This window comes from Xenopus laevis, chromosome 7S (assembly GCF_017654675.1).
Source record: "Xenopus laevis strain J_2021 chromosome 7S, Xenopus_laevis_v10.1, whole genome shotgun sequence".
In the NCBI taxonomy this organism is placed as follows: domain Eukaryota; kingdom Metazoa; phylum Chordata; class Amphibia; order Anura; family Pipidae; genus Xenopus; species Xenopus laevis.
In genome coordinates, this window is record NC_054384.1 from 30,410,738 (window position 1) to 30,438,393 (window position 27,656).

The 27,656-nt window shown below is 38.2% G+C and overlaps 1 protein-coding gene across 1 annotated transcript in view; it reads right to left on the reverse strand.

Annotated features, from left to right (window-relative positions):
• Positions 1-924: 924 nt before the first annotated feature.
• The window catches only part of ppa2.S (pyrophosphatase (inorganic) 2 S homeolog), a 50,096-nt gene continuing 23,364 nt past the window's right edge, over positions 925-27,656 (reverse strand). The window contains exons 3-11 of the mRNA XM_018227571.1: positions 20,924-20,977; positions 18,066-18,185; positions 11,882-11,968; positions 11,009-11,135; positions 6,616-6,743; positions 6,249-6,334; positions 5,080-5,149; positions 3,600-3,639; positions 925-1,302 (exon numbers count right to left, since the gene is read on the reverse strand). Coding sequence (XP_018083060.1) covers positions 1,271-1,302; positions 3,600-3,639; positions 5,080-5,149; positions 6,249-6,334; positions 6,616-6,743; positions 11,009-11,135; positions 11,882-11,968; positions 18,066-18,185; positions 20,924-20,977 — 744 coding nt within the window. The 3' untranslated portion in view covers positions 925-1,270. The remainder of the gene's footprint in view (positions 1,303-3,599; positions 3,640-5,079; positions 5,150-6,248; positions 6,335-6,615; positions 6,744-11,008; positions 11,136-11,881; positions 11,969-18,065; positions 18,186-20,923; positions 20,978-27,656) is intronic.

Below are 27,656 nucleotides of genomic sequence, written 5' to 3' on the forward strand. Positions count from 1 at the left end.
GATTTGGGGGAGATTAATTGCCTCTTCTTCGGGCGACTAATCTCCCTGAACTGCCTCCCCGCAGGCTGGAATCTAAATTGCCGGCGGGATGGCAGTCGGAGCGATTCGTTTTCCGAAGTCGCCTGAAGTTTCTTCGTGAGGCAATTTTGAAAACAAAGAGCTACGAGTTCCATCCCATCGGCGATTTAGATTCTAGCAGAGCGGGAAGGCAGTTCAGGTAGATTAGTCGCCCGAAGAAGAGGTGATTTGTTGCCCCCACCTGCCCCTCTTAGATCAATTGCAGAGACCTCTGGAAATATGGATAAGGCACAATGCAATGTGCAAAGAAATGGGCATTGTGGCCACATTTGCTTGTTTCTTGTAAGGATTATTATAGGACTGCATGAGATAGAATAAAATGATACTTCGGGTTGCCCAGCCTTTCTGAGAACAATGCAGTATTAGTTTAGAGCAGGGATCCCCAACCAGAGGCTCTACTTGGCACTATACTTAGTTTTTATGCAATTAAAACTTGCTTCCAAGCCTGGAATTCAAAAATAAGCCCCTGCTTTGAGGACACTGAGAGCAACATCCAAGGGGTTGGAGAGCAACATGTTGCTCACGAGCTACTGGTTGGGGATCACTGGTTTAGAGGGTGGGAGGCTTTATGTGAACATTAAGAAATACTAGAGGACGCAGGCCTCAATAGAGCCACTGGACCGGTGGTATGTACAAAGCTGCCTTGAATCTTCCATCTTTTCTTTGCTGCAGAGTGCAAATGTTTTTTTAAGGGAACAACAAATTGGCACCCCCCCTCACAGTGAATGTAACTTTCCTTCCTCTTCATCCACATACCTGCATGCTTTTTTATTTAGTACATGATAAGCACTTTCTTTTTCAACCTAACAATGGCCATCAATTTTAGTAATAATAACACGAGGCAAGTTTATACTCAAAAGTAGCTTTATTCCTTTCATGAAAAGAATTTCTACAGAGGTTTAATAATTTAGCAGATTATCTGCATTTTAATTCTGCAATAACAAAAAAAAATGACTGTAATCCTGGAAGTACATTTGTGATGCATGACTTTATAAAGGAGAGCGCTGGTGCAGGCGCTCAAATGAGTTTATTCCCGATTGCTCTTCAGGAGCCAGAATGGGTTGAAACATGCCTAATAAAGCTACGTGTGTTTGGATACAGTAACCAATTTCCTTTTCCCTTCAGTCTTCTCTGTACTGCAGATCCCGGTGATGAAAGCATGCAGTAATTGCTGTAAACCTTGGTCCCATAATTAGTTTTTCTGGTAATAGTACCACTTGTCCACTTTATGGGCAATGACATGAAAGCAGAGGGGAGAAAAAAAAGATTAAAAAAAATAAATTAAATAATTTATTGGCAAAGCATTGATTAAAGCGGGAACACCGAGCTGTACCGGTGCACAGAAATAACAATAAAACAGTTTTCTTCTAATTATGCTTTGTAGAATGCAAATTTGCTTTCCAGCATACAGCGGGCGTAGGAGTACATATTCACCAGCATTGCGGATTAGAGCCTGAAACTATGAACTTTACAGGATAATGACAGGACTAGCTTGAATCCCTTGTTTGCTTAGTTGCTATTGCCTTAGGGCTATGATCTATTGTGCCTCATCATTTTCTCCAAACAATCATTCTGCTTTAAAATTGCTCTTTAATATCTTCAACCAGGGGAAGAACTACAGCATTTTAAACTGAACTGCAAATAATGACATAAAAGGCCAGCGTGCAGTCCATCAGCAGATCTAATGCAAGTATTACACATTCAATTAAAAACACTGCATATGCCAGTTCACCATTTGGTCTTCTAAATGAATAACTTCTTGGCTAAAGGCATAAGAGGGGCTAGAATTACAACCCTCAGATGCCGATAAAGGGCAGCAATATATTACCTAAGGTCATTTTTCAATGTTTTCTATTCCTGCTGAAGGAGTTTAAGACTTCTTAAAGGAGAATTTAACTATAAACATTAATGTGGCTAAAAATGTAATTTTATATACTGAACTTATTGCACCAGCCTAAAGTTTCAGCTTGTCAATAGCAGCAATGATCCAGGACTTCAAACTTCAAACTAAGCTCAGTAAGTGACAGCAGCACAGAGCATGTGCAGTGAATCAGCAGAAAAGAAGATGGGGAGCTACTGGGGCATCTTTGGAGACACAGATCTTTACTGCTAAAGGGCTGTGGTTGCCTTGGGCTGGCACAGAAGCACAAAACATAATGCATAACATTTCTAGCCTTCTTCTTCAGTTAAAGGAGAAGGAAAGTCATTTCACACTTGGGGGTGCCAAATGTTAGGTACCCCCAATTGAATGTATTTACTTACCCGAAACTCTGAGCCGGTGCTCCTATTACCAGAAAACTGCACCGGCCCGGGGTTATTCGAGCGAGCACCATGGAGCGATCCTCTTCCAGCTTCTTCTTTCTTCAAATTTCCCCGAGCAGGCGCATGCGCAGTAGAATAAAATAGCCGACTTTTTAGTTACAGTTCAGCTTTTCGCTCTAATTCGAATGCACAGCCGTGAGAAGCAAGAAGATGCCAGAAGAGGATCGCTCCATGGTGCTCACTGGAATAACCCCGGGCTGTTGCAGTTTTCGGCTGATAGGAGCACCAGCCCAGGGTTTCAGGTAAGTAAACTTCACTCAAGAGTGGAATTATATTTTGAGTGCTTTCCCATATGATACAATACATACTGCTGGTGATATCACCTACATCTGATCTGGTATATCAACTCCATCAGATCAGGCACTGGTTCCGATATGATTTCTGTATTATCCCTGACTATGGTCACTGTTGCCATCTGAAATGTTGTGCTAGTTAAATATGCAAAAAATATAAACTCATGGAATTACAGGAGCACATGGATCCCAGACGAGTATAAACTGCAAGTGTAATGAATATGTAGACTCTAACAGAAGCTTAAGTGCTCGCCAGATGGCAAAGAAGCAGAGCACAACATTTTGGGTATGTGGGGTTATATCCCACCCTTTCTTAGGTGCTTATTTAAATTTAAAAAAACAAAAAACAAATAAAAAAACACTTTTTGAAGCCCTGTGCATACAGTACTTTGTTTTGTATATGCGTGTGTATGTGTGTATTATATGCAAACACACACATAGATATGTATATACTGTACAGAACAATTCAAGCGGTTACTCCCTACTGCAGCTCATTTCTGTACCAAGGCTCCCGAAAAAAAGATGAAATATCTGTATTGAGCCTTTAGACATGAGGATCAAATTGCTCTGATCAGGCTCCGTTCTATAGCCGTTAAACTCTAATGAGATGCAGTTTCCCCTCTTAAATTACTGCAGGAACATAGCCTGTCACAAGGCTAAATGTCTTATTTTAGTACTAATTAGAACATAATGTTTGCCTTTCCAATAAACAGCACAATATATTTGTCCTAGCTCGAGAGGGTCTCTGTGGCACAGCAATAAAAACAGGGAGAGTCGTATTTTTCTTAAATGAAAGATCCCAAAGGGCATATCAGGCACCAAGCAAGGTACAACACAGCATTTAAAAGGGAAAAACATATTGTGCTTTTAAAGATACAGCTACAATAATAAGATTTCCAAACTTACCATCTTCTGAGACAGGGCTAGGTGGTCCACAAGGAGGTGTCTGAAATAAATATGTAACAGGCTGTTAATCTTTTCTTAGAAAAACAGTAACATAACACAAGAGCAAGTTAGTCTTATTCACGATTTAAACAAGAGGATGAGAAAATGATTTGATAAAAATACATAAAATGGATGAGAAAGGCAATAGCCTTTCCATTAAGTGTATTTTTATCAAATATTTTTTTCATTCTCTTGTTTAAAGGCGAAGGAAAGGCATCCCGTATTTGGGGGTGCCAAATGTAAGGCACCCCAAGTGATTGCATTTACTTACCTGAAACCCCGGGCTGATGCTCCTGTCAGCAGAAAACTGCACCGGCCTGGGGTTATACCAGTGAGCAACACGGAGCGATCTTCTTCTGGCTTCTTCTTTCTTCGAATTTCCCGGGGCAAGTGCATGCGCAGTTGAACGAAATAGCAGACTTTTTAGTTAAAGTTCGGCTTTACGTTCTATTGTGCACGAGCAGCCGAGTGAAGAAATCGGAAGCAGGAAGAGGATCGCTCCGTGGTGCTCACTGGTATAACCCCGGGCCGGTGCAGTTTTCTGCTGATAGGAGCACCGGCCCGGAGTTTCAGATAAGTCAATACAATCACTTGGGGGTGTCTAACATTTGGCACCCCCAAGTGCAGGATGCATTTTCCTTCTCCTTTAAATCATTCCTTTTCCAAGTTCAGCCACCTGATCTCTACCCAGGGCAGGATTGCTAAACTGGACACCCCTATGCCAGCTCCAATGACGTTCCCTACCCACCCACCTGGCAACCCGAGTCCCTTATTACCCAAGCGTGCATGTGCACCAACTTTTCTGCCGTACAAAGGTGCCCACCCACTACTTGGTTCATTCTTCAGCCACTGGGGACTAAGGACTCCTGCTCATCTAGTACTCCAGAGGCAGATGCATTATTTTGTACTGCCCTAGGCCAGGGTCTTAGTTGCCTGCTCTCTAATCTAGGCCTGTTTTCACCCCCCTCCCCTTAAGGCCTGTCAGAAACTTTCCTCCATCTAGTAAATATGAGTGAATCTTAGCAGTACTTCAATAAATCTACATTGCGGTCCTATGAGACACAAGAATAAAGAAATATAAAAACATACAGCTGTAACTACCAATTTCCTTGGGCACTACCTTACTAGTCTATAAAAACTCTAATTCACGCTACAAGTTATAGCTCTGCAAAAGCAGCAAAGCAATTTTTATACGCACATGTAGGGTTGTAGCAAATTTACAATTTTTGGATTCAGATGAATGCCAAATCCTTCACCATTATATTTAATGCAATTTTATGGGACTCTTGTGCAGCCAACACTAGGGCAAATTTGCACTTGGGCAAAAATAAAAAAAAGTTTGTTTATTTCTGACAACTGTAGGTTGAAGAATGAAAGCAATCACTAATGTTATAAATGACCCCCCTTATGTATTTCTTTAACTTCACTTTCCCAAACTTACAGCCTTAACAATGGTTTCCATGTCTTCTGCCTTAGAGAAGAAGGGGCTATCTTGCACAGTGATATTCACGCTGAAAGGAAAATAAATCAAGAAATAAAGTAAAATTTTGTACATTCCCCTGTACAGGGAATGGGATCCAGAACATTTTTAAATTACAGGAAGGCTCCCAATGACTTCATTTTAAGCAGTTAATTTTAATTTTTAAAAACAATTTCCTTTTTCTTTGTAATACCGTAATAAAAAAGTAACATGAGTAAAATGAGGGCAAGCTGCACGAATCCATATTGATGGCAAAACAATCCTATTGGGTTTATTTAATGTTCAAATAATTTTTAATAGACATGGTATGGACATCCAAATTATGGAAAAATCCCGTATCCAGAAAATGTCAGGTCCCAAGCATTCTGCATTATAGTACCCAAATGATCAAATATTGTTGGGGTAAACTGTGGCCAAACAGTTTATTAAAGGATGGCCTTAGAAGAGCAAGGTATTTTAGATTGGAACTAATAACAGAATAAATTGCAGTAGTTATTAATGGCATTAATTACCAAGAGGTAGCTATTTTCATGCCTTTTTATGTCATGGATTGGAGCACACAATCGTGTACTTATGTGGTGTGGCAGAAAGACATGCAAACCCAAGAACCCTGTAGTTGGTAGCAGATATTGAAACCAATTATCGACATTATTCATAGCAATACTCTACTCATTTGTAGACATAGGTGTAACTTTTGCATCAGGTTCCTTGTGAATGCTTTCTCCTTCATTCTCTGGGGTGGTGGGCATAAACATACTTTTTAAATTGGATGGACAGGGCCGATCTGGCCATGAGGCAAGGTGAGAATCTTGCCTCAGGCGGCACGGAGTGGCCAGTAACGTTAAGAACCGAATTTCCATTTTATAAAATGGCAATTCAGCTCTTCTACCACAGCGAGGGCAATATCGATCACTGCACTACTGATGCGGCCCTTCCTCGACCCGATCCAACGCTACAAGTTAGAAGCGTGGTGTGCCTCAGCAGCAGCCCCTGAAATGCGCCTGGGGATGGATTCTCAAAACCACATCCATTTTATTTATTTGTGAAGGAATAAACATAATATGAAGACATGTAAAGAACATATCTGTGAATTATGGCCACACTGTTTAGTGTATACAAAATAAACCTACCAATTGATTTCTCCTCCTTCTACTTTTTTAGTCACCAGTGCCTTCCAGTGCTCATGAGTACTTTTAATGATATTAATGGCAAAATCCTGCAAAACGACAAAGTTAAAAACCAGTAATACACAAGGAAATCAACAGAAAACTAAAATGCATGTATTTGTAATACATTTGTTGTGTGTCCTAGTAAAACATTTTGGTGTAATGAATCTACTGTACGTAAAAAGGGGAGTGCCGCCATATTTTTCCCACTTTCATTTCATTTTAGGAGTATTGAAAATAAAATGTGGCAGAAAAGAGGAAAGAGAGTTTCTATATTCCATAAAGCGAATTGTCCTTAAATGTAATCCTTATATATTTAAATCACAGTTACCTTATTTTTAAATTCTGCGTCAAAGGCAAACTGGTTTTCTGGCTTTCCATCGGGAACTTTGTACCGTCTGAACCAGTCAACGGTGGATTCCAGATAATTGGGTTTCAGTCGTCTGATATCTTCTATGTCTGACAGTGGAACATAATAAAGCCTTTTTTGTAACATAATCCAATTATCTAGAACACAGTGTAATTTACAAAAGTGCAGTGCTACAAAAAAAAAAGTTCGCTTTTTTTTAACCAATTGGTTGGTCCAATTGGTTAGGAATGGACTGAAACCAGCAACAAGAAAACATCGTAATTGGAAGACGCTTTTTATGGAGACAAAGAAAGTATTTCTAATGGCATTGAAAGTTGCAGTTGAAAATAAAAAGAACTTCAGAGATTTCAGAGCAATTATGTTTTAGTCAGTAAAACCCACATAAAATGATGTGCTAAACCCTATGCACCACAGTACAAATTGTACCTTTTATTAAACTGTAGACATGTAAAATGTTACCCAGTACAGTTTATAAGCAAACCTAAGGATTGGCTCTTGCAGCAGTGTGCAGCTTGATATGCCCTATTCAAAAGTTGGGACATTGTGTAAATTAAAAGAAAATTAGATGATTTGCAAATAATTTTGCTTTAATTGCAAATGATACAAAGACAAGATATGAAACATTGAAACCGAGAAAGGTTATCTGAAAAATAAGGGATTTTAGGATTTGTAGTTTTTCATACTACAAACAGTTACGAAAGGAGAAAGGGAGAAAAAAAGAGAAACATAAAAAGAGAGTGAGGCAAGGGAACAGCATATACAGTCATATGAAAAAGTTTGGGAACCCCTCATAAAAATGTACTCCACTTTTAACAAAAAAAGATAACAGTGGTATGTCTTTCATTTCCCAGGAACAGCTGAGTACTGGGGTGTAATCTGAAGAAAGATTTTTAGTGAAACCGTATTCAGTTGTATGGAATTAAATGTGAAAAATTGGCTGTGCAAAAATTTGGGTACCCTTGTAATTTCGCTAATTTGAATGCATGTAACTGCTCAATACTGATTAATGGCAACAACAAATTGGTTGGATTAGCTTGTTAAGCCTTGAACTTTATAGGCAGGTGTGTCCAATCATGAGAAAAGGTATTTAAGGTGGCCAATTGCAAGTTGTGCTTCTGTTTGACTCTCATCTGAAGAGTGACAGCATGGGATCCTCAGAGCAACAAAGATCTGAAAACAAAGATTGTTCAATATCATAGTTTAGGGGAAGGCTACATATAGCTCTCTCAGAGGTTTAAACTGTCAGTTTCAACCGTATGGAATGTAATCAGAAAAAGGCCACAGGCACAGTTGCTGTAAAACCCAGGTCTGGCTCGACAAGGAAAATACAGGAGCGGCATATGCGGAGGATTGTGAGAATGGTTACAGATAACCCAAAGATCACCTCCAAAGACCTGCAAGAACATCTTGCTGCAGATGGTGTATCTGTACATCGTTCTACAATTCAGCACAATTTGCACAAAGAACATCTGTATGGCAGGGTGATGAGAAAGAAGCTCTTTCTGCACTCACGCCACAAAGAGTTTCTTGTTGTATGCAAAAGCTCATTTAGACAAGAAAAACACCTGTTACCTACTGGCAAATTTGGTGGAGGTTCCATAATACTGTGGGGCCATGTGGCTAGTTCAGGGACTGGGGCCCTTGTTACAGTTGAGGGTCGGATGAATTCAACAAAATATCAACAAATTCTTCAGAATAATGTTCAAGCTTCAATCACAAAGTTGAAGTCACACAGGGATTGGATATTCCAACAAAACAATGACCCTAAACATGCTTCGAAATCTACAAAGGCATTTATTTATGCAGAGGGAGAAGTAGAATATTTGGGAATGGCCGTTACTTGAATATCATGAAAAATCTATGGGATGATTTGAAGCAGACTGTCCATGCTCGGCAGCCATCATATTTAACTGAACTGGAAAGATTTTGTATGGACGAATAGTCAAAAATACCACTATCTAGAATCCAGACACTCATCAAAGGCTATTGTAGGAGTCTAGAGGCTGTTACATTTGCAAAAGGAGGCTCAACTAAGTATTGATGTAATATCTCTGTTGGGGTGCCTAAATTTATGCACCTGTTTAATTTTGTTATGATGCATATTTTATGTTAATCAAATAAACTTTATGTCACTGCTGAAATACTACGGTTTCCATAAGGCATGTTATATATTAAAAGGAAGTTGCTACTTTGAAAGCTCAGCCAATGATAAACAAAACTTCAGAATTAAAGGGAACCCGTCACCCAAAAAAATATTCATAATCCTATTTTTTCACATCAGTCAAGCAAAATGAACATTAATTACACTATATAAATTATTTGAATCCTGTTTCCTTCAGTCTGGGAATTTGTAATTATATCAAGCAGATAGGAGCCATTTTGTGGACATTGTTATTAAAGCAAGCCTTGCATCATCTCAGAATCTTGTTTGTGCACCAGAATGGGGGACCTGATGTCCATCCCCATGCCCTGGCTACATAATTAAACAGTGAAGAGAACGGTGGAATGTTGGGAGAGCAGCGATTTCTAGGAAGTGCTGAATGAAAAGTGAAAGTAATTGTCTGTCCCGCCTCTATGCCCAGGGCATAGAGGAGGGGCAGACAATATTTGATTGACAGCTGAGATGTTTAAATGAGCTTACAACAGCTATGAATGCTTTAATAAAAAATAGAAATTGGATTTCATGTTTAATTTGAAAAGGACTTTAATTATACAGCTTTTTGTGTCTAGGTGACAGGTCCACTTTAAGAGGGGTTCTCATATGACTGTATATACAGGTTTTGAAGCAACATATGTGGTCATCCAGACAATGTCTTTTTTCAGGGAAGGCCTTGCTGATTTCAAATCTATATTCTACACGTATTACAACATTATGGCTCATCCATTGAAAGCATTTGGTGCTTTATAAAACAAAAAAATATGATCATATCAGCCATGACTTGGACAACATTTTTTAGAAAACAACATTTGTCAATTTCAACATCTGATATGTTGTCCGAAGTATTTGCAATTATATAGGTTTTACATTATTTGAAAGTCATCCCATTCTCTTTTTATTTACATTTTACAGAGTCTGAACTTTTGTGGAAACAGTGTTCTAAACATTTTCTTGGCAATATATGTCGTATTTAATATGAGAAAGGCTTAGTAGTTAATTTAAAATCATTATGTATGCATATACTGGCTGTATGTGAAGGCTGTACTCTCATCCCTTTATATTACTAAATAAATATGGAAAGTCCCAAAGACAGGACTAGTTGCAAGGAAATATTTTGAATGAATAAATATCAACATTAAAGATGTAGGAAGGAAACAACTGTAGTATTGCTTCTGTGACCCTCTAACCACTCAAGATCATATACATTTAGGACAAACCACACTGCCTAGAATTCCCTCTCCTAAACTCCTTCTCCGTGGCACAACCTGGCTGACCCAAGATGAAATCAGTTATGAAAGTTAAATTATAAATGCAACACATACTATAGGCAGCTTGCAAAAGAAACATGATGCAATAAAGCAATGTAGCCTTCAGTACCTAAAATTAAAGATGCAACTATAGGATATACAGTAGGGATAATTTACAAGTATGCACAGAGCAAAAAATAGTCTGAAATCAGCCTGGTCTTTCCAAATTCACCCAGGTCTCTGTGCACCGATTCAAAGCAAACTTGAAGTAACTCCCATGATAAAAAATTGTATTTGTGAGAGGCAGGAGGACATGCAGACTCCCCCCTTCCTGCCCCCTAACTTGCACTTCATTCAGATACACAAGTTAGGGAAGGGCCGAAGACACAGGCTGCAACTTAGTCCTATACTTACCACGTATTCAGGAATAGATACCAAACACACAATGGCTAGTGTAGCGGGATAAACCCCTGCATGTTTATTTGGGTCAGTGATGTAACGTTTCAGGGGCGCACAAAGTGGGAGAGGTGCCAACCAGCACTGGGCAGATGCAACAGGAGAGGAGGGGGAAAGAGGAACACTGTGGTTGTTTGTATGCTATACTTCCCACGTGCCATAGGTAGGATTGGCCTGCACCTCTTGATTATTTTTTTTTGAGACCCAAGATGCGGACTCCAGCTGGATTGAGGGAAGAAGTACTCTTTGAATGAGCACTGAAGGGTACGCTCTTGCACTTATTCTCTCATTTATTTTAAATTACCCCTTATATCTCTTCACTACAATGCAGGATAGCTGAAGTTAAACATATTCAAACTATATTTACATTTCTTGCCTTACTTTCAGAAATGAGTTGTTGCACTGGACAGATTATTATTATTAATTATACTGATGTAGATGTTACCACCTTCTAAATAATTGTATTATTCCTAATAATAGATAACTCCCTTACCATTGTAAAGAGAAGCCTCGGGGTCATCAGCATTTATGGCTATGATCTTCCAGTCTGTTTCTCCCTCATCAATTAATGCCAGAGTTCCCAAGATTTTCACCTTAATAACTTCTCCTCTCTCACACACCTAAATGAAAAGTCGCTGTAAATGAAAAGTAGGGGTGCAACAAATCCACCAAATGACTATTGTCTATACCACAGTAAGTAATGCTTACCTCCCATGCACTTAAGACATTTGATTAAATATGCAACATTATACAGAACATAATTACTATCATGACAACAGGAGTCCCGCCTCCCTATCCCAAAGTCCATTATTGTCCAATCAGTCCATTGTGGGATGAAGACGTCCAAAAAGAGGTTTGGGAACATCCAAAGTAATGTCCCATTAGTAGTTTAAAGTCCATAAAGGAAAAAAGCATCAAAATTATAATACAGAATAAACCTCCAGTAACATACATAGAAAATATCCCCATGTTACAAACTCAACTACCAAAATGCCTTTCCAACAATACTACCTTGGATGCTTCCCAAGCCTCTTTTTGGACTTAATTATCCCACTAAAGACATATTGGACAATAAGGAAATCTGGGATAGGGAGGCAAATCTCCTGTTGTCTTTAGGTGGTTGTGCACTTGACTCTGTACCCCCCCCCCCCCAAAGCGCTAACAGTTTATTGGTTAAATAAATGGGGTAAGCTCCCCAACTGCATTAAAGTGTGTGTGCGGCTCCATTCAAAATTCTACAGTATTCCAAGGACCTAGCCTGCACCACCAGTGCAGTCTACGGTTAAATGACAGGAGTGTGGTTAACCTACTACAGTGTACTACATTACATAATAAAATAGCCATAGCATACAATGTTCTTTAATACCTTGCTTCCAATGTCACAGACATCAATTGGGTCATTATCCCCACCAAAGCCTGTGTTCTCATCAATATGAGTTGGATTTTCCCATGTCTGGAAAAAAAGGGAAAATTAATTTTAAATATTTCTTACAGTTAATAAAAAGGCATTCAATTATCATATCAAATGTTAATATACAGAAACAGATATAATAAGGTAATATAAAGAACAGCAATATGCTAATGAGTTATCAAGAAACAAACACAAATAAAAAGCAGGACCAACTGTGCAATAACTAAAGCTGTTTAAACAGAGGGAGACAAGCCTGCCACATACACAGTCTGCAGCATATTTGGCTAGCTATGGGAACAAATTGACTGTCAAGCAATAGCTGGCAGGTAGAAATCCTCTAACAAAACCTGCATAGTGCCCCTGATGAGGTCCTCTCCTTGCAAGTCTGCATAGGCCCCTAATATGATCCATTCAATGGCCAGGGGTCTAAGCGATCAGGTCAGCCGAAATTGGCTAGCCACATGAGTCTATCAATCTAATGCAGTCTTTGGAGGAAGGCCTGGTAATGTGGCAGGTAAGTACATATATTTTGTACATGCAATAGTTTAAAAGGGGAAAATACTGGGAATTACTGGAATTAACTCTGACTGAGTTTATTTTCTCTTTTACAGCTGCCTGCAATACTTGTTTAGTCAACAAGAAGCCATGCACACTAACATGGTGAGTCTGCTATCTTAAGCAAATTACTATTTCAGCATATCAATAAAGGTAATCACCCAATAAATATAACACTTGCACACCACGGGGCACATTTATTAATGGTCGACTATCGAGGGTTAGTCAACCCTCGATATTCGACCATCTAAGTAAAATCCTTCGTCTTCGAATATCGAAGTTGAAGGATTTACCGCATTTACTTAGATCGAAGGAAAAATCGTTCAATCGAAGGAAAAATCGTTCGATCAAACGATTCGAAGGATTTTAATCCATCGATCAAACGATTATCCTTCAATCAGAAATTGCTTAGAAAGCTTATGGGGAAGGTCCCCGTAGGCTAACATTGGTGCTCGGTAGGTTTTAGGTGGCGAAGTAGGTAGTCAAAGTTTTTTTTTTTTTTTAAAGAGACAGTACTTCGACTATCGAATAGTCGAATAGTCGAGCGTTTTTTAGTTTGAATCGTTCGATTCAAAATCGTAGTCGAAGGTTGAAATAGCCAATTTGATGGTCAAATAGCCAAAAAAAAAAAAACTTCGAAATTCAAAGTTATTTTCATTCTAATCCTTCACTCGGGCTTAGTAAATGTGCCCCCACATGTCTTGTGTAGAAAAATCATTAGTTGGGAGTTGTCTTTTGTAGGAACACATTATACTGTAAGCACTGCATTCTATATAAAGCAAAGAGAGAATGAGTACAAAGTAAAGTATAAGTTGGGGACAAAAAATGGCTGGACGAGGGCACAGGGGTAGGGGCATCTCAAGTATTTCCACATTAGCAGCCCACTTCTAGATCTGCTAATGCTTCTGGGCAACAATACATTCTAAATCTTCCCTATGTCATACCTCTAAAAGTAGGAGTGGAGGCAGAAGGGAAGGTATAGTGAAAAGGATTGCGGAGTGTGGGTAGATTGAAAGAGAAAAAAACACAAAGGACACGACATGACAGAGTAGGTAAGACTAGGGGTGTGGGTAGTACAAGAAGGGAAAGCAAAAGGGGTAGCCAAGAAGAGGGTGAATGGAGATTTTAAAGGTGAAGGAGTGGAGGAGCAAAGGTTACAAGGAAGGAGAGTGGTTGTGAAGAAGAGAGAGAAAAGGAGAGCAAAAGAGAATGAAGGAAGAGAGAAAGCAAGAGGTTGCAGATGAGAGGAGCCTGGAGAATTGGTCAGACTCAGGAGAACAGTAGCTTGCGACAAAGTAATTTGGAAGATGGAAACAAAGTGAGAATCAGTGCTACTTGGGGGAGCTTGCAGTCTGAGGAATTATCATGAATCCAACAGGAATAGTTGGTGTGCAAAGGAACATTATATTTAATGTCCTTCTATAGCGGACACTGTGCAACCACTGTGCTTCCTGCTAAAACATGCAAAGATGTTTTTGACACCTATACATTTAGTGAAAGCTCTGCTTACAGCACAACATGTGCTGTAAGCTGAGAAGGCATGCTGGGGAAAAAAATCACATAACTACAGTAAACAAGCATGAAGATTAATGTCAAATTAACAAATCTCCATAAATAATTAACATAGACCAAATGTAGAAAAATTGTTTAAATAGCCGATTTTACTAACAATCTATAGAATAAATGAACAGAACTAGATAAGAAAATATTCCAATTGCTTTGACAAGTAAATACATATGTCACTAGTTTAATCTGGAATGGTTAAGTAGCATCCCAGGCTCCATAATGGGACTAGGATGGAGATACAGGTGACTTTGGAAATGAACTAGAGTTTAGATAAATAACGGACTTGATAGCTGTATATGAAAGGTAATACTCTGGTGTATTCAGATGAGAATAAGAGAACAAATATTTCATCAACAAAGCAATGCTATGTTGGAGGCAAAGTCTTTGATTGGTTTGAATTAGCGATTTCTAAGCGACTCTCAGTAAAACATGCTGGACTTGGATTTTGACTTGGATTTTTGCAAGCATAGCAAGATTGCTTGACCTTTCTCTCTGACGTACATCTCCTGACATGTCTTTACAATAAGAATGACTATTAGTGGGTACTGTGATACTTTTAAGCTGTCAGAACAACAGTTATTTGCTGAAGCAGGCTGGATGCAATTGAAGTTAACTAAAAAAGAGAGATTCAAGAAATAAAGAGCGTGAGCAGGGAAAATGTGCTAGAAATGGGTGGTTTGTCTGACACAGAGGATGGAGGGTAGTGGTCTACATCTTGGCCTTTCATACAGCCCTAATTAAAACATCATTCACTTACAGCTCTAGTCTTCTTTATTCTGAAAAGTCAAGGTATTGCATTCATTAGCACTAGAAATGCTTCTTAGAAAATTGGATTTGTAAATACAAATATGCACGTGCAAAGAACAATCCTATATAACCCGACCTTGCAGGCTGCAGTTTTATAACTACTAAATCTTAACATTAGATATCCATGTCTTTTATTCTGTATAGTCTGATGCATTAAAGTACAGAAGATATTGTATGTGAGCAATTCTATTATATAATGTATTTGTTAAAGTACAGCTGTCCAAAATGGTAAAGAGATTGTGCTATTTAACTGCCTACGCATTGCTAAACACAATTGTGCTGCCTCGACTTTGCAAATGATACCTCATTTCTCCTACAACCGAATAAGGAGACATTCCTTTAATCTACACAAAAATCTTCTCTCGATAGGGGTTACAGATAAACTCAGTGTAAGCTAATAGCTACAGAATAGTGAGTGACACAAAGGCCTTGGTTCTTAAGGAGGTGATTGCCTTTCTCAATGCAGTTTCATCATTTTACTTGATTGCAAGGCAGGGACAGAAACTGACGAAGGATAATTGAGTTTCTTGGGTGAGAAAAGTTCTGTATGGCAAGAGTGGAAATTAACAAAAGTTACCTGTTTGAGCAAGCATACAACCGATATGCCATCAGGAACCTGCTCTTATTTACCAGGAGGGTGGGATACTTGAGAAGTGAGCTATAATTCTCATCATTTGATCATTTTGTATAACCTGTAGAATTATGATTTAACACATGTCACAGTATTGGTAACGACACACACTACTGTGCTGGGGAAGCTTGGTTATTATCATTCCTTCATATCAAGGGAAAATTTGATCTACCAACTGATCCAAACACATTACACAGTTTCCCAAGCTCAGAAAGGTTACAAAAAAAATTAGATAGAGGGAATATGACTTGTTTTAACTCTATACAAGCACAGGAATGGTGGTTGAGGGCTCAATGGACAATCATACAATATCCCTTTAAATCATAGAATTTCTTTTTTCTCACAAACTAACCCAACGTAAAAATCCCATTATGGTTGTTTGCTTCTGCAAGCACAACACTCAAATAATGCAAATACTATATACCTTAAGCCGCTTAAGGGGTGTATTTATTAAGGAATTCCGTCATGATTTTTATGATTTACATTTTATTTCTAAATTACTGTATACAGTTTACATTGCAAATAATTCACTCTACCATTTAACATTTTAGTCTCGAACCGACACATTTTTTAGCTGTAATATTGGGGTGAAGGCAGCCATTGTGTCTGAGCTTTGAGAAAGAGCCAGCACTTCAGGATGTAACTACTTTGAAATTTCTCCTCTTCCAATTGTATTTAACCATGACCCAAGCAGGATTTTTCCTGCTATTCTCATGTCTACCACTATGTGGTTACACAATGCAAACAAATCGTTTAACAGAGGTGTCAGGTAGCTGCTATCTGGTTAGCTGCCTATTGTTCTCTTGATAGGCTGGCAGCCTATCTGCAGCTTAGCAGTAAAGAGTGTTAATCAGACCACATTCACATGACCTGAGGACACCTAGGAAACTGACAATATGTCTAGCCCCATGTCAGATTTCAAAACTAAAATATTAAAAAATCTGTTTGCTCTTTGTTTGTTTGTTTGTTGAAAAACAGATTTCGGTGCAGAAGTCTGCTGGAGCAGCACTATTAATTGATGCGTTTTGGAAAAGAAAAAATAAACCAAAAAAACAACAACATGTTTTCCCTCAACATTGGAGGCAAACATCACCAGTGATGTCGCTCATATCAACCAATCAGGTGTCTGCAATGTTTCTTAAAACATAGGTGACTTTTGAAATTTAATTACCAGGTGATGTTTTAGGGAGCTGCAACATTTCCTTCTATGCTAGTAGTCTGCAAAGAATAATATAATATATATAGTGAATAAAGTACCCCCTCTTGTAAAATTCAAGTATATTATAAGTTACCGAGTAGTTTCATGACCATATACATATACAGGTCATGGAACTCCAAAGTAACTTATAATATCCTCATATTTTGCAACTGGGGGTACTTTATTTATTATAATACACAAATTTCAGTGAGTCATGTGACAGAATTGACATCAGAACTCACCGTTTAACTGATGACATCAGAACTCACTGTTTATAAGGATATAATTTACAACATATTCATGGCCTTTGTGTATTATATGTATATAAATATCTCCTGCAATATCCAAATCTTGCATTGGGTATATAGTTTTGGAGTCCTGACACATTTTGTCAGTTTTACACATCAATTCCACTGAAGAATGCCAGAATAAATGGCAACTATAATCAGTTTTCAAAATCCTTTTCACTACCGGAGCTTTTCTATATGCACAGTGTGTCCTTTCACTCTTGTATTATGAATTTATTTCTTGGCTCAAGCATTAGCAGCCTTACTTCTTTTCAACGGATATTCCTGTATTGTCATCAGCTGCTTCTAACAGCTCTAGTGCATTTGTGCCAATACTAGATATGCAGGAACATGCAGGAAATTGACCAAGAATGGCTTTTGTAAAGGACTAATGGATGTGACTGGAGTCAACACATGGAGAAACCACATTCCACTGGAGTGAAAATAAAATGAAATTTATGTAAAAGAGTATGACTGACAGGTAATCTGTATATTTGTCCCACTAGGAATTTTCTTATTTATCAACATACTTTTCTATATATTTTGTTCTTTTCAACAAATAATAGGTTTACTGTAAAGTACCAGAATAAAGCAGCTACAGTATGTAGTTAACTTAAACAGTGTACACAAATACAATGACCTGAAGGCACATTTTATAAAGCAGCACAGATTACAGAGCCGAGCTAGACAAGTGATCTGTACAGAAGGTGGTGTAATGACAACCCTGCAAGATGCTAAAGTAAATTATCCAATTGTGGGGTGGGCTGAGGGCTGGAAAGTTGAAAATGAACCACGGAATAAGCAATGTGCATGATTATATGGTTGCTTCTGTGAACCATACTGTTCGAATGAACCATATGCCAATTCAATCTCATTTCTTCTACCATGCCAGGAAAAAAAATATATAAATAGCGCCCCACCAAATACAAGAAAATTACAGGGTGTTGCAGTGGCAAACATGTTCATGTTCCCATTCTGTAATAAAACACTGTCAAAACTGTAAAAATAATAAAATGAACATAAATTCCTGTAAACATGGACTTAATTACACTTGTTCCTGTTAGAGAAGTTGGGAGCTGAAAGTGATCCCAGTACCTGTGGCAGGGCCCCATAGTTCCAGATATAACCTTTATGAGGGAATACGTTTGCAACATAACGAAGCTTGCCTTTCTTCACATCTTGCTTGATTGGATTCAAAGGGTCCTTTGTGGCAATCTGTGCAAACAAATAAATATTAAAATAAATTATGAAAGATCATTCGCTTTCAAAACAAACGTGTTAGAGCTGAATCGTCACAATTCTACCTGTATCTGACAAGTCAGCACTAACAGTGGCTGATGTTCGGGTACCTTTCAACGAGCCGACAGATATCCAAGTCTTCTGCTGATATCGATCGGCTCCTCTCCCGCCATACACACAAGAATATTGCACAACGTTTTGTATGCTATTATTGGTGCATCCACGGCCACATTTAATCTGATAAATTTCCTGGGTATAATATGAAACCTAGTTCAGATTCAGCACTCCATATACCCCTGTAACTGTAAAGTATTGTCACATACAAATGCAAATATTATTCCTTCCCAGCCATTTTCTGCAGCCAGAATGATCATGTATATATCCATAATAATAACTATTGCAGTACATTAATGAAAAAAATCTACATTCCTTTAACAATATTTCTTATTTTTATGTAACAGTTTATTTTCCATACATTTAATGTTAATTTATTCAAGTACAAGGACATTTCAGTGCAATTCAATTGCTTCAGACAGTTCACCAGAAATGAAGGCTTTTTTTCAATTACATTTTATTTTCCATTTCTGACCGGTTTTCTAATTTTTAAGTTTAAAGGGGAGGTTCACCTTTCAGACAATAGTGCTAATTTAACAGCCCGTGTCATAAAACACATTTTGTAATGTATCTTTATTACTTTACCTTATTTATCAAAATTTTAATTTTTCTGAGTATTTAATTAAAAAAGTGAGACCAAACAAGAAACTATGATTGAACCTTATTTATTACAAAAGCCAGATTTACAAATATGACTAAATCTGGACCCCATGGGTATCCTGGTGAGAGATCCAAGACCACCCAAGGCAAACAGGAGATATAACTCAAAATAACTAAATACAAGATAAAGCCAAGATCACTAACCACGACAGTCACACTGATTTTAAGAATTATATTGACCATGAATGTAAAACAAGACCGGTGAGAACCCTAAACCCCCCCTTCCTACTTTTCCCCTTAACTAACTTTCCTTAATTTTTTATATACTACAGCCTACGGAATAGAAGATTGATGCATGATTGAAAGAAAATGTAAATCTCTGTTAATAATATGATATGCAACAAAGAAAGTGGACTTAATATATGATTGTCAAAATGTTAAATGAAAAGTTTAAAAAAAATCTAACAAAAATCCGAATCGTATGATTTTTTTTTCCTGAATCGCTCGTTTTTTTTGGGCCTTTTAGCGAAAAGTGTCAGAATTTTTGGGATATTTGACCGAAAAGCACCAAATAGCCAGATTTTCGGATAAATCCTGCACAGTCCACAACCCCAGCAGGTCGGAGATGGCCGATTTTAAGATTCTGACTTTTTCCATCCTCAGGGTATAATAAATCTTGAAAACTGCGAGTTATTTTCCCCACTAAAAATTTGTATTTTATAGTAAAAAAAAACCCCTCAAATTCGGACATTAATAAATAACACCCTAAATGGATTCTGAGGAAGTGACTAGCACAGTCACGAAACGCGTCGAACCGTGCTCTCCCCTGCCTGCTCCATTTGTCGTTGTACAATGATTTTATCACAATAATTAAATAAATTTGGACTTTTTAATTTATACACTCGTATTGTGAAGTCCTGCAATATGGTGAGCCTTTAAGTGCGCTTTTGATGATTGGCTGAGTTTTAACACTTGACCAGAGTGGATGGGCCTTCACCAGCAGCAGTAGATTTCTTGTTCCCCTGCCTCCGGTTAATGGATTCCTTTGCAGCGAGTTTTTCCCTTTAACCCCCTAAATGTTTCCTTTCAGAGATACATACCATAAAAGCTGCTAACTCTCTCAGCTCTCTCCACTGTTATGGGATCAGCGACACCCTCAGCGCTTGGCTGAATCCTACAGCCAATGGAATCAAAGATCTGCTAATGAATCAAGGGAGAGAAGACGTGTAGAATAGTCAGTCCTGAACTTCCTTATTCAGCAGCCTGCATCGCTTACACCGAGGGGGTCGCCGATCCCATAACAGAAGAGAGAGAGCAAAGTTTTAGCAGCACTGACCCACAGCTTCTATAGTATGTATCTCTGAAAGGAAACAATTAAAGTGATAAAGATAAATTACAAAAATGTTTTTTATGACTGGCTGCACAGTACTATGGTCTGAAAGATAAACCTCCCCTTTAAAGTTGAATTTGTCACCTTCTTAGGTCTTTCTGAAGCAGCTCAGAGAGGGGGTTTTAATTGCGAGACAAACGTTTCGGCCTCCTCCGAGGCCTAGAAGGAGGCCGAAACGTTGGTCTAGCAATTAAAACTTTTCAGATTAATATAAATCCTGAGAGTGCGGATCTTTTTTGCTTGATATAAATTTGACTTTTTTTTGATACTGCACCCAGGCAAGTTAAACACCTGTATTCGTGAGTGCTGGCAACACTGTGTACTATATATGTGTTGTGTGTGTTTATTTACACACACAATCTTTTCAGTGCTTTAAGGCTTCTACAAGAGTTGATACGTATAATGCGTTAATTTAAACATATTCTAAAATTATACAGCCGAGGACTATACTAATTCAAATAAAGGGACAGACCAATTGTCTTATTCTTGCAGAATTGCTCCAAATTTATGTTTGCTAATGTTAACTGTGGTATATTACTCACATGCAACATTTTAAATAAGCCATAGTGGGCCTATTTGATTTACATGCAAAACTACTTATTATACAAACCTCCATTTTGGCATTGGTCCAGCGGGGTACTTCTACCACCATGTTGAATATAGCCTATAAAAGAGGGAAAACAAAATTAATAAAAATATGGAAAACACTTTTTTTAAAGGATTTTTAATGAAATGTCAGTGGAGTAGAGCATTTCTAGTAGCAATATAGCATGTGGAACCACATGAAGAGCTTTTAGTTATGAGACCTCTTCTTACTTAAGGTGGCCATAGACGTTAACATTTTTAAAATATTTTTTTGTTAGCGTAGAACCAAGCTCATCCTAAAACAATAATTTAAATGTACCACTTGTCCATCAGCTTAAATTAGACAATTTTGAGTGATATAATCTAGTTGAAGCTGTAAAAACTGTGGGAAACTGCCTGCTTGGCCTTGCAAACAGTTGACAATGGATACATTTCACTGTGAACGACAAAAATGTTCTAACTTGACCAGTAAATTTTATGACCAACGTCAGACAAAAAAATCGTTAGATGCACAAATGTTTGGTGCCCACTAACCTCGCAATAATTTGACGAAATTGTAGATTCACACTTAAATCTATTGTTAGGGAGAGAAAAATCTTAATGTCTATGTCCACCTGTAGAGTGCAGAAAAATAGCTGGAAAGGAACTGAATACAGGAAAGCACCAAGTCTATAAGAAAACCCCAAATGTGCATGGGTTTTTATGGTCTCTTTAGCTTTTTGGTTTGGATTTGGCCTTTAAAGGCAATAACACATAGAATGCATTATGTATGCCTCTGAGGGTGACAAGAAACTAGAAAACACCAAATTGTGCGATTACATGGATTGTTGTGTTTTACTCTTGCCGATGTTGGTTGTAATGGCTGTAAAAGGTATTCTTGAGAACAAAGTATGTGTCAATGATAAACATAAATTCTTTAAATCTCAACAATATTGTATAGCCTTCCTGTGCCCAGACTACGGTCTACTACTGTTGCCTCTGAACACAAACAGATTTCTTGTCCTGATTTGTTGGGTCCCTGCTCAACTGACCATTAAACAGAACTTGTTTGCGTCCTGCTGTTTACAGATAGTGTAATTATTTGGTCACATATTGCCTGCAACTACTTATTTTTTTTTGTTAAGGAAAACAATGCTCCAATATTTCATGCTCAACACTGCTTTTACAATTTGTGGAAATAAAAGTTTAGCAAGACTTTAGGAGTCTGTAGAGCAGACTGCAAAATGGCAGCACAATTGCAAACAACCAGTGTCATAACTTGAAATTGAACTCGACAGCAAAGGCCTGTATATATATCCCATGAATACAGATCTGTCTGTGTTTGAGACAAGTATATTCATGAGGCACAGACAGGAGTGTCAAGTAGGTGCTCACCCTCCACCCTTTAATTGTGTGTCATTTGTATTTACCATTCGTTGCAAGGAACAGAGTACAGCCAAACCCCAGTGCTTTTAAAATGAGCACTAAGCAGCATTAAAGGAGAAGGAAAGGTTAAAACTAAGTAAGCCTTATCAGAAAGGTCCATCTAAATATACCAGTAAACCCCCAAAGTAATGTTGCTCTGAGTCCCCTGTCAAAAGAAACACTGCATTTCTTTCCTTCTATTGTGTACACATGGGCTTCTGTATCAGACTTCCTGCCTTCAGCTTAAACCTCATTGCCCTGGGCAAGAGCATGCTCAGTTTGCTCCTCTTCCCCACCCCCCTCCCTTCTCTACTGTAATCTGAGCCCAGAGCAGGGACAGACTCAGGCAGGAAGTGATGTCACACCACATTAATACTGCAGCTCCTATACTAAACAAACAGAGAGTTTCTAGAGCTGATTACTCAGGTATGGTAAAACAGTCTACAGAATAAATATAGCATTCTAGCTTGCACTATTGCAGCTAATCTATTGGCAATAAAATGCCTCCGTAGCTTTCCTTCTCCTTTAATACATAAGAGGGTTTCAGGAGGCAACAAACACATGTTTTCAGCCTCCAAACCGGTTATAGCCACTGTCTGGAAATCCCTGATCCTAGACTTCCACTAAAGCAAAAATGGACAATGTCCTATTTTTATAAGAGCTGACTAGCCTGTTTTCAGCATAATCCTCCAGGGCTAGGGCTTGAGCATGCTCAGTTTGCTCATCTATCCCCCTCCCCTTTCCCCCCTCCCTGCTGTAATCGGAGCCCAGAGCTATGAGTGAGCAGGAAGAGAGACAGGAAGTGATGTCACACCAAGCTAATATGGCAGCTGCTATCCTAAACAAACAGAGAGAGCTTCAAGAGCTGTTGGTAACATTCTACAGAATATAGTATTATAGTTTGCACTATTGTGGCTAATCTATTGGCAATAAACTGCTTTTATAGCTTTCCTTTTCCTTTAAAAAATTAATGTTGTTGGTAACACAATCCCACTATATATTTTATTTTACATTTAAGTTTTAAATGATTGTATTGGTAGTATAATAATTAGAAGCATTACAGATAAGAAAATATGTTTCTAAGTGTGGGATCTATTTTTATAAATATACCGGTTACATTCTTAATATTGAGAAACTGCACCGTCACTGTAGCTGAAGCCTCCAGCTGCTGAATTACAACTCCGAGCATACCAGAGAGAATTTTCTAAATCCTTCATCCTAAATGGCACTTCCTACCACATCTCCCAAGTGTATTGTAATAAGGAAGTGAACTATGCACAAAAAGTAACCCAACTCAGATATAGGATCATGCCTTAGGAAGTGATTAGTAATCCATCAGACCAATTTGTCATCACACAAATGTGTTAAGTGTAAAGTTCTTACAAAGCCATGCCCTAGACATGTAAAAGCAGTTTTTGATCAAAGAACTGTGAAGCTATGGACAACTGCCCATCTACAGATCCCTTTATACTGAAACCATAGGAACAAAAACCTCTGGGAAAGCCAAGCAGAATTGCTTTAAGTGCAGGTCCTGTTGGACAGGGTCAGCCCAGAACAACATCACATTGGTTTATTCCTATTTTAGTGTTATATACTAATCTAAAACAGAACATATATCTCTAATCCCACCAGTAGCTGGCAGAGAAGCAGTGAGCAAAAAGGGATTTAAATCTAAATGCATTTAGTCATTTTATGCTGCAATATAACACTCTAACGCAGATCAAGCTGGGGAAAAAGGGACTTCAAATAGCAAAGGACATATCTCAAAAAGCTTTTTTCCCCTATGCGGAGCTTAAATATGAAGACATGTTAAGAGTTCAAGTGTAAAACCAAGAAATGGATCAGCCGCAAGACGATCAATACACATTTTGCGAAGATGTAAGATAGCTCTGGACGTAGACAAATCCTTTCTGCACTTAAGAATCATGTTGTAGCTTGTAATTTGCACCCGGCTTCCTAGATCAGAAAATGCCAGTCACATCTCAGAATATAAGATAGGGACCTGGGGAATGGTAGTTCTACAGTGCCAAACATCACTGGTCTACATCAAGATTAACTTGCTTTTTTAGACATGGAATTATTTTTAAAGGAACAATTCAGTGTAAAAATAAAAACTGGGTAAATAGATAGGCTGTGCAAAATAAAAAAATGTTTCTAATATAGTTAGTTATTAAAAAATTTAATCTATAAAGGCTGGAGTGAATGTAATAATAATAATAGCCAGAATCCAACTTCCTGCTCTAAGTTAGTCAGTGACTTGAAGGGGGACCACATGGGACATAACTGTTCAATGAGTTTGGAATTGATCCTCAGCATTCAGCTCAGATTCAAAAGCAACAATTATGGCCCATGTGCGCCCCCCCCCTCAAGTCACTGATTGGTTACTGCTTGGTCAACAGGGTAACTAGTCAGTGGAAACCAAGAGAGCTGAAAAGTAGTAAGTAGTGTTCTATTCTGTTATGTTAGACATCCAGTCACTCCAGCCTTTATACATTAAATTTTTGCCTAACTATATTAAAAAAATTATTTTGCACAGCCTATCCATCTACCCAGTTTTTATTTTTATACTGAACAATTCCTTTAAGATGTATAAAAGCAAGTTAATCTGGACCCAAAGCGAAGCAGGAGTTATTTTTATTATACAACTTTTCACTCTGTTGTGGGATTTTATTTTTACCTTTCATTAACAGTGGCAGTCAATGTCATCTGCTCTAAAATCACATAACATCCAGATCACTGGTGTAAGAGAGGAAATGTTGGATGCAGCGTTGGAAGGTTTGAGTAATGCCATATTATAGAACATGGATTTGGCTGTAGAAATGGTTATACTCAGTGTGCCTATCTGCATAGTAAACATGTAGACACCTTAAATGTAAAAGATGATTGAGCCAAATAGCAGAGATTTTGGGGTATTTGCAATGAGGGCATTTTGACTGACATTTTACCCAGAACAGTTTTGGGAACGCAACTATTGTACAACTGATGAGGATTAAAGGAGAAAGTGTTAAAGGAAAACTAAAGCCTAACTAAAGAATTAGGCTAGAAATGTTGTGCATTATGTTTTGGGTTTCTGTACCAGCCCAAGGCAACCACAGCCCTTTAGCAGTAAAGATCTGTGTCTCCAAAGATGCCCCAGTAGCTCCCCATCTTCTTTTCTGCCGATTCACTGCACATGTTCTGTGCGGCCGTCACTTACTGAGCTTAGGGATGGACTCAAAATATATAGCATACATAGAATAGAAATGTCACAATATAAGGCTTATTAGTAATTAATACAGATAATTACTAAATGACAGCACAGAAACCAGTGCAACTAACATCAGAATGTAATAATCAGCCCTGTAGCATCATTTTATATTACAGACAAACCTCATTTTCTGTTTGATAATTTGGGACAACCCCTAAGCTTAGCTTCTCAACAGCTGCTCAGAGCCCACTGAGCATGTCAGTGTCACAGACACTTTCCAAGATGGTGACCCCCTGTGACAAGCTGAAACTTTAGGCTGGTGCAATAAATTCAGTTTATAAAATATGGCATTTTTATCCATTCATTTTTAGGGGTTAGTTCTCCTTTAATATGCATTACTTTTGCAAAGCAGCCCAGCCTCAGTCTCTTAATCGATTTGAAGAGGTTTCTGCCCTGCCTCTAAAGAAGCCCAATATGCATGCAATCCAGGATAGCAAGCATTCCCTCTATCTAGCTAGGAAAGATGGCACCACATTCTAGCACCAAACCATAAGCAGATGTGCAGCATTTAAAAGCTCCTAACTGTGGATTTTTGTGGTAATTCTTACACTAAATCAAACAAAATGCTGTCTTGCATAAAAAGGGCACAAATAATTGTGCCTCGTTATAAATCGCTCGTAAGGCCTCAGCTTGAGTGTGCAGTGCAGTTTTGGGTTTCAGTCCTTAAGAAGAATAGTATTAAGATAGCGAGAGTGCCGATGAATACAACTAGAATGGTAAAAGAGAGGAAGAAATTAAAATATATGAATGTAGTTGGATACGGTTGGGGGTTTTCTCTAAAAGCAGTTTAGGTGGTAGGACAGTGAGGTTGTGGAATGCACTGCTGGATGATGTTAGGTTTATTTACCCTTTGCCACCAGGTGTCCAAACTACCAGCACAATCCCGCTTTTATGCCACTGCCATACATTCTGCATTGGGTACCACTTAAGGAGTTAACACTGCATACACCTTAACATTTGAACATGCCCCCGATTCATCTGATGCTTTGTCCATTCACACATAGCCTCACCCCCCTTTTTGGTTAAAAAAAATCAGGACTGTCCCACAAAGAATGGCACCACTAGGAGGCAAGATAGAGACCAAATGTACAGTTACAAATGCTTTCAGGTTCTACTTTACTCTATGCTTCATTGTGTGGCAATATGGTGTGCCAAGATCAAAGGGCCTGTTAATTAAAATATGATAAATATAAATTAAAGTTTGTGTGATGGTCCAAACTTTGTCCTCTTAGGCGGTTCTTATCTGCAGGATAAGAATTTTAACGCGTTTCGGGAATGGATCCTTAATCATTTGCCGTCATTTCTTGGTTGTGGAGATTGCCAGCAAAGGGTTTTCAACCAAGTATTAGAAATTAATATTCTTTCTTCAGTTTATTTGTCCAATTGCTTTTGAGCCCCTGAAATTAAGTAATTGTGTTAAAAAAAGGCTTTTGTTCCTCACACTTTTATGCAATCTTTTTGTTCAACCCACTGAATTAAAGCTGAAAGTCTGCAGTTCAACTGCATCTGAGTTGTTTTATTTAAAATTCATTGTGGTAATGTACAGAACCAAAATTAGAAAAAGTTGTGTCTGTCCAAAGATTTATGGGCCTAACTGTATATTTAGTATCTTGTGCGTCGGTCCCTAAGCTCAGTAAATGACAGCAGCACAGAGCATGTGCAGTGAATCAGCAGACAAGAAGATGGGGAGCTACTGGGGCATCTTAAAAGACACATATCTTCCCTGCTAAAGGACTGTGGTTGCCTTGGGCTGGTACAGAAGCACAAAACATAATGCGCAACATTTCTAGCTACTTCTTTACTTAAGCTTTAATTCTCCTTTAAATTGCAGCAGGATTTTAAATGCTAAATCAACATCAACTGTCTAGAAATATCTATTTTATTAAATTGCATGTAGGATGATGGTGCCCGTTTAAAAAGTTAAAAAGGATGATACCTATTTAACTGTGACTTTTGAAAACAAGCAAGATGTTGCTAGGTATACATGCATGCAGTTTATATAGCACAATGGACTTTGCTACCCTTTCATTAGTTCCATACAAAGATATCTAAACGGTATTGCTACAGTCTGGGTGTTCTTGCAAGGATATGGATTTTCTACTGGATT